We start from the raw sequence: 15828 nt of genomic DNA, 5'->3' as shown, positions 1-15828 counted from the left end.
TTCAGAGAGGATGCTGTTTAGCACGAAGCAGGGAAGCAGAAAGGATTGGACTTGACACAGAGCTGCTCTGTGCAGCCTTGGAGTCCTCCCAGCTTTCAGCATTGCTGCCGCTGTCAATATGGCAGTGTCTGTAATGCAGTTGGTGTGTACGGCCGGGAACTCAAGACTGATCGACCTTGACAGAGCTCCGCAAAGATTCCCTACCCCAGATGCTCCATTCCTTGTACATCTTGATCGAGATCTGACACTTGACACAAATCAGGGAGAGGCACATGCTGAAAGACAGGGTTAATTTTCCGCTGAGTGATCATTCAAGGTGCTTGTAAGCAGCCTGCATTTTGCTCACTGAACACTCTATGAGCTAGTCATTTACTGAATGTTAGAAATCAGCCCTGAAATGCTGGGGTTGCAGTCACAAATCCATTTACGAGGGATGAAGTCTGCACTTGTTTGCTCTCATCACTGCTATTCCAAAAGCCTTGGACTTTCAGGGCATCCAGGTCCCACAGCAAGGATTTGTTGGGACTATTAACCACTACACAGAAACGCAACGTGGCACTGGAAGGTCACTCCCACTGCAGCAAAACACCTGAGCATGTGCTCAACTTCAAACATGTTAGCAGTTGAGTGGAGACTTGTATGATGAAATACAAACACCGTTAACTGCCTGGATGAGCTGGGACTTCTCTTTCATCTCTGGAGGCTGCTGCTCTAGCTTTAATTAAAGCATAAATGAGAGGAGTTAGGCTCATCCTCTTCTCCAGCACATAATTCTTCCTTCCTAAAAATGGCTGCTCCATCCAGCACAAATCTCTCTTAGGTCTGCAATCACACACGTCCTATCAGTCTGGACAGAGATGTATCCCACAGTTCTGCCAATGAGAACTGCCATTAGACAAACCTTAAGACTCTGCCATTAGACAAACCTTAAGAACCGGAGAACATCTCCAGAGCCAGGTGGGTGGGTGGCTGGGCAAGAGAACAGCCCTGTCCTGCCTGGAGCCAGTGCCATATACCTGCTCTGGAAGAACCTTGGGCTGCAAAAACAAGGGAGCCTAAGAGAAAGGCCCCGAGGCAGCGCAGCGACACAGCTAGAACAAGCAGTGCACAGGCTCCAAGCTGAGGCGCAGCCACGACAACACACGGACTCCTCGGACAGAGGAACGTAACCTCTAAGATTCAGGATTGGGTGCAGTGACGAGCAGCCAGAGAGAAGACATTAGTTCAACGGGTCTGTTGTATTGCTTTTAGCTAAGCCAGATCACCAGTTTATGCTCCTACCAAATGGACAGGATGAAGGAATGTCCCTTGTTACTGCAGTGACCCTCCAGGAGCAATAGCAGCCCTCCAGGCAGGGCTACAGGAAAATGAGCCCCCTTGGATTAGCCTGCAGCTCTTCCCCCACCTGCAAACACTCCTGCCATCTGCAAGTTTTCACTACAGCCGTTGCTTGATACAGCGCTCTCACCTCCACCACATTCTCTTTTCACTTCAATTAGTCTTATTTTTAACCAGCTCAGCCCCAGTGTTTGGCCCTGGTGCTAGTCACAATGTCACAGATAACCTCAATGCAAATATTCAAAAGAAATACAATCCACTGCTAAAAAAAATGATAATAGTAAAGGAAAATCAAAACGCAGCCGAGATATCAGAGCTACAGGCACCAGCATCGACTAACATTTTCTCCCAGCATCAAAGAACCACCACTAATCCAATTGAAACAGATTACCCCCAAAACCAGGCCAGCTCCTCCTATCAGCCCAGCCAGGGGCAGGCTGGGGGTTAACAGAAGACATGTGCTGTGCTCTGTTCCCGCCTGCTAATTAGAAACACTCTCTGCGTCCCTCTGACCATTCATAAGATGCCACAGAAAGATTAATGCACCAGGAGCAGCACAGCCATGACAGTAACAGTGGTGACATCTAAGCAGCACCCTTCCCCTCCCACTTTGCCTGTAGAGCCATTCTTCCCCATAAACTGGAGCAGGAGTAAGCAAAACTCCCCCCAGGCAGTCATAACCTGGCAGAGGACCAGAGGCTTTTCATCACTCAGCGAGGGCCTCTGAAGAAGCTACATAACAAGGCACTCCTAGCTCTTACCTGTCTTGCAGCTGGCAGCAGGGTGGTGGCTACATGGCTTTTGGTGCTTGATGGACATAGCTGGTTGAGACCCTGAGTAACAGAGTCTGCAGACTCCTGGTATGTTGTGGAGGGTGAAGGACCCAGCCCAGCCACAGTTATCTCTAGAGGAATGGCAGCAACATGCCACTTGCCTAGCTCCCTAGCCCTGCATCTTGTGGAAAGAACAAGAGCTGGAGGAAAGGGGGGGGGGGTGAGGGTTATGAAAGCAAGGGAAGAGGGAGAAGGGAGAGCGAGGGAGTGCGCGCTCTTGCAGATGCACACACGCAGAGCAGACAGAGGCTTGTATAGGATGGCACTGCCTGACTTGCTCTCATTACTGCTGCAGGCTGCCTGCTGCCCGTGGAGGAGGACTCACCAGCATCCGTTGCTGTCTGGGGGACACAGCAGAGAAAAAGGACAGGGATCATCAAAAGCAAGCGAAACTAACAGCTTAACATCAGAGGCTTTGCTGTCTTTGTTCACTTTTACCTGGGAGAGAAAGGCCCAAACCAGAGAGCAGGAAAGGATTATGGTGATAGACAGAAGTTTAGCTTTTCCTAGATGTCTCATTTCTTCCAAACATAAAAAAAAAAATCCCCAGCCCTCCTCCATGTGCTGAGAGGTGGAACAGGACTAACCTGACCCAGAGCGGAAGACAGCATTGCATCAAAACAGCAGAAAGTGGGTTGTACATATCCAAAGCATCAGCATCTTTTATACTTCAACCTTCCCTTGCATTCTCATTATCTGGGTCATGCAAAATTGGGTCTAAATGCATGGCAGGAGTGTTGGAGTTTGCGGAAAGGCACTCCAGCTGCAACACCTCCCATTGGATGTTGAACAGAAAGCTATGTGCAGAGCTCCCTGCCGTCACTGACACTCTGTGCTGACTGGCTCTAATGACAGACACAAAAAGCTAGGGATCCAGAGATCTGGCCCTAATCCTTCTCCTGAAGGGGCAATTTCTCACTCCACATCTTTTGGGGTGCATTTTTCTAAAGCATCACACACACAGAGAAGCCACTTTAAAGGAAACTGAGAACTTAGCATCTGACTCCTTTGAGAGCTTTTTGAAAGATCTTATACCACTTCCTCTTCTGCTCTACTGCCTTAATGCTCAGAGGGGCTGGGTATCACCTGGAGGATTCAGTTTGGTCAGAAGCATTACAATAAAAGAGATCAGATGCTTCAGGTATCACATCTTCCCCTAAAAAGCCCCAGTCAACCCATTCACCATGGCTCCCCGCTTTAAGAGTTTCCTTCAGCGATTTCAGAGACACGTGGAGATCTGGCCACATGGCTGCAGTTAATAAAAATCAATAGGTGTGATGCACTGGATTACACGCACAGAAAGCCTCCAAGTCAATATCCTCCACAGCAGTTAACCTGAGAGTACACCATGTTGCCAAGTCTGTCTCTCTTTGTGAATACATGTGTGTGTTGAATAATACACTTGCACGACTCACCTGGGATCACACACACATCCACAGCAGAGCAGGATAGGACCTAGTCCTGCTGAGCTGAAACACAGCACCCAAATCACCTGCCTGTTCAGATGCTTTTAGGATCTGTGTGCCCAACTACAGGAAATGGCGCTCTCAGGTCTCTCCACCTTAAGACCATCTCTCAGTCACTGCATGCAAATCGTCCTGGAATAGAGTAGAAAAGGTCTCACTATGAAACCATAGTAATAGAGGACCAGTCTAGCTGTGGCAGCAGATCCATTGGCCCAGGGATGATAATTTTAGGGCTGCTGCAAGGACTCACAGCCAGGTCTCCTCATTTCCTCTGCAACAGAAGCTGAGATTTGACAGTGTCAAACTCCTGTATCAAGAGTTGAATTGTTCCAGGATGCTGAAGTAGGGAGCAACATGTGCAGGAATCTGTTTTGCAGCCCTGTACCTCTATATTACTTATATTACTAGTGAAGTCATCCAGTCTCAGTGGTAGGAAGTCAACCTCCTTACACTCCAGGAGCAGGTGATTTCTGAATGACATCGTCTCTTTATGGGGCTGCTTTTTCTCCAGATACTGCAGCTCAGTGTCCCAGTACACTCTGAGGAAGGAAAAAAAAACTTTTTTTTTTTATTTTGGGGGGAGGGAGGAAACAGATTTGTGTCTTCTGGGACCATTTACTCTGTGCCTCAAAGCATGCAGCCAACTGTCCGCTCCCCAGAACCCACAGGAAAGCTCTCCTGCTCCTTGGAAAGTGTAACCATGCAGCCTGCCAGGGAAAGACAGGCTCTCCCACATCCTTACAACCGCACTGCTGGGGTCTGACTTTCCCTGGGGGAGAGGACAAGGCACCTCAGACAGTGCTTGCAAAGCAGCGTTCAGGATTTCACAGGGGCACCGTCAGCACCACCATCCGTTATTACTGCAAAGGCTTTATACTTGCAGGGACAGCTTTTCTGGGTGAGCCAGGATTCCAGCTGTGTGTGAAAAATCAGATGGTTTGTTTTGTATGTGCATGCAAACCTAAACTTAGCAAGATGTTAATTTGCAGGGAAAATAGGCCATATTTATGTAACTGAAAAGCTGCAGTGAAGGCTAAAGATCCAATGAGGGAGGAGTATACACTCAGGGCCAACAACAAGCACTGCTATTCACTCTGCTTTGTTAAGAGCTCCAGTAACTACATATTCATCGCCCTGCACCCCAGAGAACCGACTCTGAGGCCCTCCAGACTAAGAATAGAGACCTCGTGTTTGGCTGTCCACAGCCTGTGTTTTGTCCAGGATTAGAGGCACCGGGGTGTGGAAGTTCAGCTGAACGAGTGCTGCGAATGGCAGCATCTAGGTACATCTGTGAGCAGCACAGAGCTCTCAGCCCGGCAGGAGTACAGAGTGCTGAATAAAGGACGAATTCATTCACAGCCATGCAGGATGGCATCAGTGCTGGGGCTCTGCTCACAGAGACATCCCCCGTGGTGGATGATGTGCTCACAAAACATGAGTCGCTTGTGCAGAAACAAAACCCAAGCCACCTTTCAAAGGAGGCAACCTGGGCAGCACCATTACTGCCATTAGGAGTTCCCTGGCAGTGAAGTCAGGAGGTTTGATCTCACCTCCGAAACCTTGGTCCCAGCAGGGGCAGACAGCTTCACTGATAGCACATCCATATATGATCCCACCTACAGCCCACCTATACAGATAGCACATCTGCAACATTTCTCTCTCCCTTTCCCCTTCACACATACATCCTTCTCCGCTTAAATTGGTTCATGACTCCAGCAATACACAGCCTTGGAAATACAAACCACATTTAGACATTTTTCAGATGCCCTTCACCCTAATAGGTTTTTCAGCTTCAGATACCATCACACGACAACGCTAACAGGAAACATGATACCGATATTTGTCTAGCTTTGAATTTGTGACCCTGGGACTCCAGTGAAGCCTTTTACCTAGCTAAACTGTGCCAGTAAATAGCAGAAATGACAAATTTGCTCCCATAGCATAAGCAAAAGAAACAGCACTGAATTGTGGCTGCTTCCATGGTCTCTGGTTCCACTAATCCCTCATATTGAGGATAACAAATACTGATAGATGTTCTTAGATATCTGTCAGAAAGTAGGGGGGATGATTTTCAGAAAGGATGGTGACCTAGGGCTCTAACTCGTCTTTAAGCAGGGTCTAAGCCACAGACAGTATTGAACCAAAACACCAATTACAAATGTTTGGATTATAACTTCTCTGTAGCTGGAAGTCCAGTCTGGGAAGTAAGGCAGAATACCACATCACGAAGGAAACTACAGACCAGAGGCTACAGCCAGTCTTAGGTCAAGTGTTGTTTTCAGACAAATGGAGTCAGAAATTAGTCTTTGGAACACAGACAGAAAAATCTCTGCAAAACAGATCAATCTTCTGAGGGAATGCAAAGTCTCTGGAAAAAGTCTTTCTTGCTAAAGCATCCCATAACAGAGAGCACTTTGGGGAAAGGCCTCTCGAGACCTCTTCTCTCTTCTAAAGTAAATGCCTCTGGGAACAATAATTTTGGTAAAGGGCTTCTGGGGAAAATGTCTTGGAAAAAAAACAACAAAAAATCTCTTAATTCTGCCTTTACCCTTGCCCAAACAGTGACAGACAGAGCCTAGAGGTAAGCTATCATTTTCCAACACTCTTCCTAATCACCTCTGAGAAGGATGTAACAACGTTCCTGCTGCTCTCTCATCTCCTCTGGCTGTAGTTCACTGCTTGCTCACATTCACCTGCTGTGAGTAGCAACTCTGCAAAATGCATTTTGGAGTCATCGTCTAGCTTTGCGGTGTACAAGAACACGGGACTTGCCATCTGTTGCTGTTTATTTAGCCCTTGTGTTACTGAGATAATATCTGGAAAAACTGCTGAGCCTCTTTAAAAAGAGTGCTGCACTTAAAGAAGAGACATACATGTCTTTACCTTCTGTGGAAGATGGTCTGACCTGAGCACCATTTGTTAAAGAAAACCAAGTCATCTCACTCCAGTGCTGAGACTGTTGCATTTAGATGCTCTGATGACACTGGCTAAGATACACAAACATGCTCCAGCCATTTGACCCTGAGAACTGCTCTGCATTCTTGGAAAACCACATGCCAGCTTTGACTAAGCATCTGCTGATTAATCCCTGCTTCAGATGTCTATCAGTGCAGCCTGGCAAAACCCAGAGGCATCGTGAGAGACAGCAGAAAGTCCATTCTAAGCAGACTTGAGTCAGCAGAAAAGTCTGTCACCTAAGAGGCTTGGAAAACAGGCAGTGAAGCCCCCAAAATTAACATCAGTGGTGAGAGGGGGCTAGCTGTGGTTCCTGAAGTTGGCTCTAAATCACCCTGTTCCCCTTTGGCCAGCCTAACCCATCACTTGTCTGACATTGACACTGCTAATTGCTTAGCTTTCACTGATGCTCTCTCCAAGCCTGGAGTTGGTGCAATCCTCTCTGTAACCATTTACCAACCCTTCCCCTCCTGGCAATGCCAATGTGGCCAGCAAAGATTGCTTGGACATCTAATTGAGAGGAGAGTGCCAGCATGCTAATGCTTGACCTAGCAGCTTGTTAAGACCTACTTGCTCTCATTATATGTTAAAGCTATAAGGCAATATTTAGCGGTCAAGTTCTGCCTATCCAGCTCACAATCTCTTTATGCATGATTAAAGATGCCCAAAGTGACAGAGACAAGGAAGTTTATAATTCAGGAGCTTCCACCTACCACATCTGCCTTTGGAAAGACACTGTTCAACTGACAGCAAACAGATAAGGTGCTCCAGAGTCCCCACTGTTGCATGGGCAAGTGAGACTGATCTAGAACCTGATGATCTTGAGTTCAGACTGCCTCTAAAAGCAGAATGGATGCAAATTTCAAGTTTTAAGAGCCCTGTGGACATCAAAGAGCATGTAGTACCTGCCACAGAGACACAATGTGCATAAACCCTCTATTCTTTTTTTTAAAAAAAATCTGGTATTGAGAACATGATCACCAGTTGGGTCTAAGAGTAAGGTTGAATCTGAGTGAAATCTGAAAGATTAAATTTTATACATATATCTATATATGTGTGCACACACGTGTGTGTACATATACACATATATAAACATACACATATGTATATATGTGGATATACACACACATGTATGTATATACAAGTACATATGCATATGTGTATAAATATACAGTCACACTGACAAGTTGTCGTAACTACCTGAATGCCTGTCTCCTTTCAGTCATTATAAAGGCAATCTTTCCAGACAAAACAAGTTTACCAGCAGTTCAGGCAGCAAGACTAACAGTTCACATCCCTTGGAAAGACCGGATCTGACACTGAAGCAACCATTTGATAGCCCTCTTGGAAAACATCAGCATCTGCTAAACAAGATAGACTGGCCCAAACGTTAAACTAACTGACAAAGCGCACCAAGACAACAGGTCACTATTCTATCAACTCTGCATGGGCCAGAAATAAAGCTTTAGGAAAGGACCACATATGACACCCAAGGGAGAACCCAATCTGCTTACCCAGACAACTCTCTCGCATCAGCCTTTCCCTTCACTGATCTCAGGAGAAATCAGCCTGTTTCAGTGAGAAACATTCAACTCCAAGTGATGAGGTAGCAAGCAGCTGTATTTTTTTCCCGGTCCAGGAGCACAGATCTGGGAATAATGACAGCAAACACATTCTCTTCAAGGGCACAGCTCCAAATCCAGAACCAAATTATTGTAGCTGAGACCATCGCACGCTGAGCAGAACCAAGATTGCAGCATACATTTTGCAGGCAGCATATTCGCTTTTTCCACAACAGGACTTCTTTGACTTATGTTTAGCTTGTGACCCTGTACAAACACAAGCAGCATCCACTGCAAAACAGCCAGTTTTCAACTGGTGTCTGTGTTTAAGTGATTTTTTTTCTTAAGTAACCTGCATTTATGCTTACCACACAGCATCCTATTTTTCCATGACCATTTCTCCACCTGTCAAGGTTGGAATTCCCACCCTACTCTTCTCCCAAAAGCCTAAAGATCCTCCCAGCTAACATATTTACGCTAGATTGTTAATAAATGCTATACAAATTTACATTCTCTATTCATGAACCAGGTTGAAAGAAATGCTCCCAGGACAAGCACCTGAAAATATTCCCTCCCATTCAGATACATTTAGGAAAAAAAAAAAAAAAAAAAAAAAGGCGTCTTTGGATAATGTTATCCAACCATTTTAAATCCAGTAGTCTAAAAAATTTCATCTAGAGTCACATTAGGGATGACTATGACAAAAAGTTCTAATATACTGCCAGGTACTGTCTTCTCCCCTAGCAATAAGACCTTTTTATCTTGTCACAGTATGATAATTAGTTTGGTTTGACATGATTTTCCTCAACAAATCCACATGGTCTGCTCCTTGTCCAAGTTCTTCCAGACTGTTTTTGTTTCAGATTTTTTTTTTTTAATCTATAAATGAAAATTAAACTGATCTGTAATCATCTAGACTCTCTTTCCATTCCTTCTAGAGACAGGTACTGCCTGATCTTTACAGCAAACGGGTACCTCACCTATCCACCATAAATTGTCAAAAATAACTACAAACGATTCTGAAATCACTTTGGTCAACTCTTTAATAAAATTTCTGACCTCCAGACAGCTTAAGACCACCTGATTTCCCAAAAACACTCTTGAGCATACTCTTTCCCTATTCTAAGTAGAGAGCTCACTATTTTGTCACTATCATCATCAGTCCTAGTCACTTTTCCTCTTGAGCTTTTTAACAAAAGACTACTATGGGGGGAAAACAATAAACATTTTCACCTTCTTGACAACTTTTCAGTAAGCCTTTCTTTTCCTGTGATTATCTCACATGCACTATAGTGGAAAGAGGAGGACCAAGGAAAGTGCTGGTCCACTCATCTTTGGTGCTTACTGGGACTACTGAAAGGACAGACTGTCAGTCATCACAAGCATTTCTTACATTAAGGGATCACGACAAAGCAAAAAGTACTCATCCTACAGGCTGAGAGAGATAAACCAATCCTGTGGTTACATAGGCAGAATTAGTTATTCATCTAGTAGAGGCACTTTGGGTCCCAGTCATCAAAGGCTCTCTTTTTCTCAAGAGTCAAGTTCTGAGCTAGGTGACCTGGAAGAAACCAAACTGTAATAATGAAACAAAAATCTGGTTGACTGGAGGGAAGAGAAAAAGAGTTCCATTTGGCAATGCAAGCCATGCAGCATAGTCCAAACACACCATCTATCAAAGGAGTAGAGAAACTACAAGGAAAAAAAGTACTAATAACTATTAATATAAATCAAAAGAGAGAAATAGGATTCAAAAGCATCTGTACAAACCAAAGCTTTGCAACAGAAACTCTGCCTTCAGCCAGTGGCCAATAAAAGGAACTATCTGTTATCTATGTCCTCAAGGTGACCGAGAAGGATAGGCATGCAGTATATGACACTGGTACTGCCAAAGCAAAACGCCTCCAAACTTTAGCACACAATATGCATACAGAGCCAAGCAGGATACATGTAAAGACAAGCCTGTAGAGAAGCATGGCTTACATCAAACATTGTAAATGACACATAGCAACAGCTAAGTGATGACAATTTGTGCAGTCTTGGATTTTTAACAACACTAAACTAGCAGCCTAGAGCTTGTGTCTGAAATGAGATGTAAATACAACTTCAGGTAGCATTAACACAAAAAGGGTAAGAAATTTAGAAGGTGGGAAGGTCAGTTACACAACAGTAGTGAGATTAATTAGTTCATGATGCAGGCTTCTGCAACATCCAAAAGCCCCTTGAAAAGAAAGAAAGATATGGCCTAGGCAGGGAAATCCGATAATTTTCTAAAAGTAGTGATATTTGAAAAGTAAAAACAACAACAAAAATATTCTTAGATGGGCACTTTAGACATCAGCCTTAACAATTCTATTACAAAACAGATATCCAAACTGGACAACAGCAAGAGATTTTCAATAAAGCCTTGAAAGCATGTGCGTGACAGACTTGCAATAGCTGGTGGCTAAGGAAAGTCTATGCCCTAGAAGAAGATTCAGATATAGACAAGGAACTGCCAGGAAATCAGTCACTGAGACTGTAATGTCTAAGGGGATCAGGATTTGTTGTCCATAGAGAAATCTGAGACACTAGCATGAGAAATCCTAGTGCCAGGGAGGAGGGGAAAAACAGGGAAAAAAAAAAAAAAAAAAAAAAAGGAACTACAGCAGTTCAAAAGCAAGGTCAAGTGAAACGCAGGAGCTGCCAAAGATCTCATGGAAGTGTTAAGCTCTATTACAAACAACCTATTGTTCAACGTCATGTTCAGCTCCTGCATGTTGCAAGCGAGCAGCATTAAGCAACTCACCTCCCTCATCATCCTCGTTTCTTTTATGAGATCAGGGCTGGACACAGCCTTCAGCAGACTTTGGTGAGTTCTCATCCTCCTTTTTACTAATCCTTCAGGTATAGTAACTTAATAAATGAATAGTGCAATATAACTGCATGGATAATGGTATAATACAGCAACAGGTATAATAATTCATGAATGTACATTATAGACAGGTTTTCATGTTTAATGTCATTTCTGGGCATGAATTTAAAATCTACAAAAGTCTCCAGAATTGCGCATTAGGATATAGATCTTATTCCCACCCTAATAAGATCTATAATATCATAGAAGATACAAATAAATACACATTGTACCCTTCCAGCATTTGGTTCATATTACTCTGAAAGGCTGAGGAAAAAAATGGCAACTTATTTCATGATTTCAAAGGGAACAGCAATTGTCTAGGAAATACATAAAACTGTTCTATCTGTGCCATTGGCTATTTAGAGAACATCTCATTTCCTAATTTTGCATGATAGGCTTTGTTTTTTTTGACATTTTTCTGTATTCTAAAAACTCCCTAGGCAGAAGCCACAAGATGGCAGCAATGAACTAACTGCAGATACACCCAGTAATTCCACTTGCTTTCACTCGCAAAAGTAACTGTACTCACTTTAGAGGTTTTATCTGTACATTATATTAGAAAGAATACGTACCAAGTATTGTCCTTGCTGTGAACAGTACAGTTTTATTTAAAAATAGTAGCCAGTTATGAGTTGAGAATACAACTTTTTTGTTGTGAGATCATGTAGTGTCCTGGATGTGAAAACCAATCTTGGTTAAAATAATGAAGTGCTGTCCTTCATACATCCCTCAAACACTTTGATCAGCACAGACAAGGAAGCAGTGAGGAGCAAGAAGGGAGAGAGAAGGATGAGAATGGCCTTGACATGAAGAAAAAGGTCTGCAAAAATCACTACCTCGGTTTGAACAGAAAGTTGTTCAGTTGGTATTAGTATAACAATAAACTCTAAGAGACTGCATTTGAGAAGGTGTCACTCCTGCTGAAGGTCATAAAATCATAGAATGGTAAGGTTGGAAGGGACCTCTGGAGATCATCTAGGCCAACCTTCAGCATAGCCCCATACGGAGACTGAACCCACGACCTTGGCATCAGCAGCACCACGCTCTAACCAACCGAGCTAAACCTGCCCAATCCTGACTACAAAGCTCCTCTTTGTATGTTAATCATTGAGTCAATGTACTTATTTAACTGATGAGTCTGGGCTTGATGGATTTTTATATTCAGTGTTATTTATCTACTCTTCCACTAATGAAATTAATTATACAGTGTGCCAGACATTTTCTTCACATGGCCCCTGCAACAATACTAAAACCAGTAAGCTATTCCCAAATGTGATGGTGGGCCAGAGGTTGGTCCTGAGTGCTTCTGTGACAGCTGGGTTAAAATTACATTCATTAAAAGGATCTCTTTTTTCCTCTCTTAGCATAAGAGATTTTCTGGATCCATCCTTAAATATATTAAAAGTGAAAATATGAAATAAGAGTTCATAGCTTGAAATGCTTCCAATTTAAAACATTGTTGGGGGGTTTTACAAGACATCTTAAACATCTGAATCAAGCTCTCATCTTTCAAAATTCTAAGATCTTACTACCCATATGACACAGTACCTTTTAATTGAAGCTGTAGCCTTCTTCCCTTGTTAGGGAAATATCAGAGGTTGGTGACGAGTTAGCTTTCTACATGATTACAGGGCCGCTACCTCTGGGACAAGATACTGCACGACCTTGAGCTAGTAAATCAATCCGTCATCCATCCCCTTGCTTACTTGTTCTTTGATATGTTTGCACAGCACCTCAAACAAGGACGTTCCACAGTTCCTGGGGGCTGCACTACCCACGAGAAACATCAATCCTCTTTTGCTCTCAACACTGTTGTTTTGCCACTGTAAGTAGAGTGATGCTGTTTGAAAGGAAACAGATTACAGTCCTTGGCACACCCTACTCCAAGCCCTGCCATTGTAATTGCTGTCAAATTAGTTCTGCTCAGGCTACAAAACCATTTTACAAAACAGTACTGGATGTCTTTTTCTCTATACACAAATGAAAAAACATCTAGTGACAAGGTAACTGAATAGATGGCAAATGAGGAGTTTGTGTTTCAAGGGACACCATCAAAGAGCTAGAGTCTTCATCTGCAGTTTTCTTCAAATTGCTAAGCAAACAAGTAACATTTTCAGGACTGAGAGTACTTTTTTAAAAAAATCTATCACTCTTTAAATAGAAGATAATATTAAAAAAATCCAATAGTACACTATGTTTGTTGATTTGGAGAAAACTGCAATTGTACGTCCCTTGTACTAACTGTTCCCAGAAACGTTTTTGTATCACTTACTTTGTTGGCATATACTTGCAACTTGGTAGTGTAATCTGTTGCTACTACTGCTTCTAATTAGTGAGAATAAATACACCCATAGCTTTTGTTGACTCTAAAAACATGGTTACATGGTTAATAACTGTTTTTGCACCAAATCCAAGTTATCCAACACACTTATGCAGTACTGAGCAAAAAATAAAGGTTAATAAATAAAAAGTAACAATATGAGAAAAAAAGTACCCCAAGCAACCTCCAATAGTGTGCACTTTCTGTAGACAGGTATACAAAAGGTCACTGACGGTAATGCACGAGATATGCTGTGATCTCCACAGCAAGAGAGTGGAAATAGCCTAAAACACTGCAGCTTAAAATGGATATCACAGGAAACATAGTATATGAGTTTGTGAAGTGATGAATAAGATGGAGATTATAGAAGGAACTTGTGTATTCTTCTCTAATATCAAATGATGACATAGCTTCCCATTTAGGTTCAGATACTATATATAACTAGTCAAATTCTTAAGAGGACTGTCCACAACATAGTTTTTTTTCAATAGTATCCTAAGCATTATAGTAAATACAAAGGCCATCAAAACATAACAAGAAAGCTGGAACACGATGGTATTATTAGAAACAAATCTGACCAATCCAGGCTGAGTAAATCTGTCACATAGCTCTGCTTGCTGTAAATGCAGCCAACACAGCTGCTGACTGCATGTAAACAGCATTTTTTAATTACATAAAACAATGCTTTAGAAAAATGACAAACTAAAACACAAACCTAAAAAACAAAAACCCAAATATTCAGAGTTAAGTTCGTATAAAGCTTACGTGGCAGATTTTCATCCAGTAGGATTTAGACGGCTGTCAGTCGTCTGTGCCTTTTCTGCTGCTAGCACATGGGTCAGTGGGACAGCTAGTACACCAGGCACCTTCACAAGACAGCTGGTGACAAACGCTGACAGCACTGAGTGAGCGTGGTCAAAACATGCCATCCTACAAGCAGCTAATGGTATAAAAAAGGTGAAAAAATAGATACCCTCATATTTGGGAGAACAAATTCTCCATATCTTTCTATTCTTACCACTTCTGATGCTTCTTCTGAGGCTGCTCACATGCACCAGACCCTGGGTGTCAGTGCTTATTTCAGTTTCACCCGAGGCCATACCTGCCACAGGCCCGCTGGTGGGAGACCTGCCTGTGAAATACGGAACAGGGGAGTCGCACCTTCTTGTGATTCTTGCTGGAAACTTCCCCCACAACCACATAAAGTACTACCTCCTGCTCACACATACTAAACATGGGGTCTTAGCTCACGATCTGGCTCTATTTTGCACCCTCAAGTACCTTCCACTGGCTTCCACAGAACTGTCCTCCTCATGTCTGGTCAGAGCTAGGGTCCTCAAGCTCTCCAAGGCAAAAAAAGCAATACTTAGATAATGTCTCTGCACCAGACTCAGACTACAGGGGAGTAACAGTACAGAGTCGTAGGCTCCTCCTTTTTTCCCTCTGGGCTGCAAATCTTGCTGCAAGGAGCTAAAAATATTCTTCCAAAATTTCTGCTGATCTGTTATGAAAGATGAATAATATTCTTTTATAATAGTGGTCTGTTTTCAACAGAACTGGAAATTAATCAGCACCCTCAACTTGGGTATCTGCACTGTGGGATTATACAACACTATTGTGAAATTCTGTTATAATTAAAGTAACTCTAGACATGGTAGATGCCAGCACAATACAGGATTAAACTTCAGTTTGAGCTCTAAAAATAGTTATCTTTGTAGTGGTTTATACCAAACCCTTGCAGTCAAACCTCTCTGAGCCATCTGGGACAGCTGAAATCAAAAGCTTCCCAGCTTTGCTCATCTCTGAAACATTCTGGAAAGACTTGGAAACTTCTCAGCAAAAAGCACACTTTGCCTGCTAAGAATCTCACCAAATCCCATCAAGGTGCTACATTACTGTTCTGAAAGGGAAAAAATACTAAATCACATTGGAAACTTACCTCTAATGTCACAAGAGAAGGGTGGTGTATACCTAACAGAAGGATTTTCCAGTCAAATCTATTGAAAGATGCTGAAGACTGAAATGCAGAGCCAGTTTCTCTGCCAATTTAGTTGTTATAGAAAACAAACTGTGTTTCAACTTTACCGGTGTATTGCTTGGATCTAGCAGAAGAAGATCAGCAAGCCCAAGGGCTAAAGGAGTGCAGAAGACCTTATACGCAACTCTTGCTTCTGCAAGTACTGTCCTTGTACAACCCTATCATCCGAATGTTCATATCCCATGTGGTTATTAAGTTCTTCAGAGTAGAGAAGACTATTTGAAGAACTACAACCAATCACCACAAGCTGGTCCGTATCAGCAAAGACACAAAATAAATCTTCAGCCAGCACATGTGTCCAAGCTGATAATAATTTTCCATCATAAATTCATCAAAAAGGTTGAAGAAACAGCAGAAGTGGCACAATGACATGTGGAAAGCACTAGCAATCTGGAGACAGTATTATTTGTTAATAATAAT

The 15828-nt window shown here is 42.8% G+C and overlaps 1 protein-coding gene across 2 annotated transcripts in view; it reads right to left on the bottom strand.

The window, feature by feature from the left end:
- The window catches only part of RGS8 (regulator of G protein signaling 8), a 36244-nt gene extending 22047 nt beyond the window's left edge, over window positions 1-14197 (bottom strand). For both annotated transcript variants that reach the window (XM_062581018.1, XM_062581020.1), the window contains exon 1: window positions 14136-14197. In XM_062581018.1, the coding sequence (XP_062437002.1) occupies window positions 14136-14150 (15 nt within the window). In that variant the 5' untranslated portion in view covers window positions 14151-14197. The remainder of the gene's footprint in view (window positions 1-14135) is intronic.
- Between the last annotated feature and the right edge of the window lie 1631 nt (window positions 14198-15828).

Source organism: Rhea pennata, chromosome 8 (assembly GCF_028389875.1).
Source record: "Rhea pennata isolate bPtePen1 chromosome 8, bPtePen1.pri, whole genome shotgun sequence".
Lineage (NCBI taxonomy): Eukaryota > Metazoa > Chordata > Aves > Rheiformes > Rheidae > Rhea > Rhea pennata.
The sequence above is the reverse complement of the archived record's forward strand: the minus strand, read 5'-3'. Positions and strand labels throughout refer to the sequence as shown.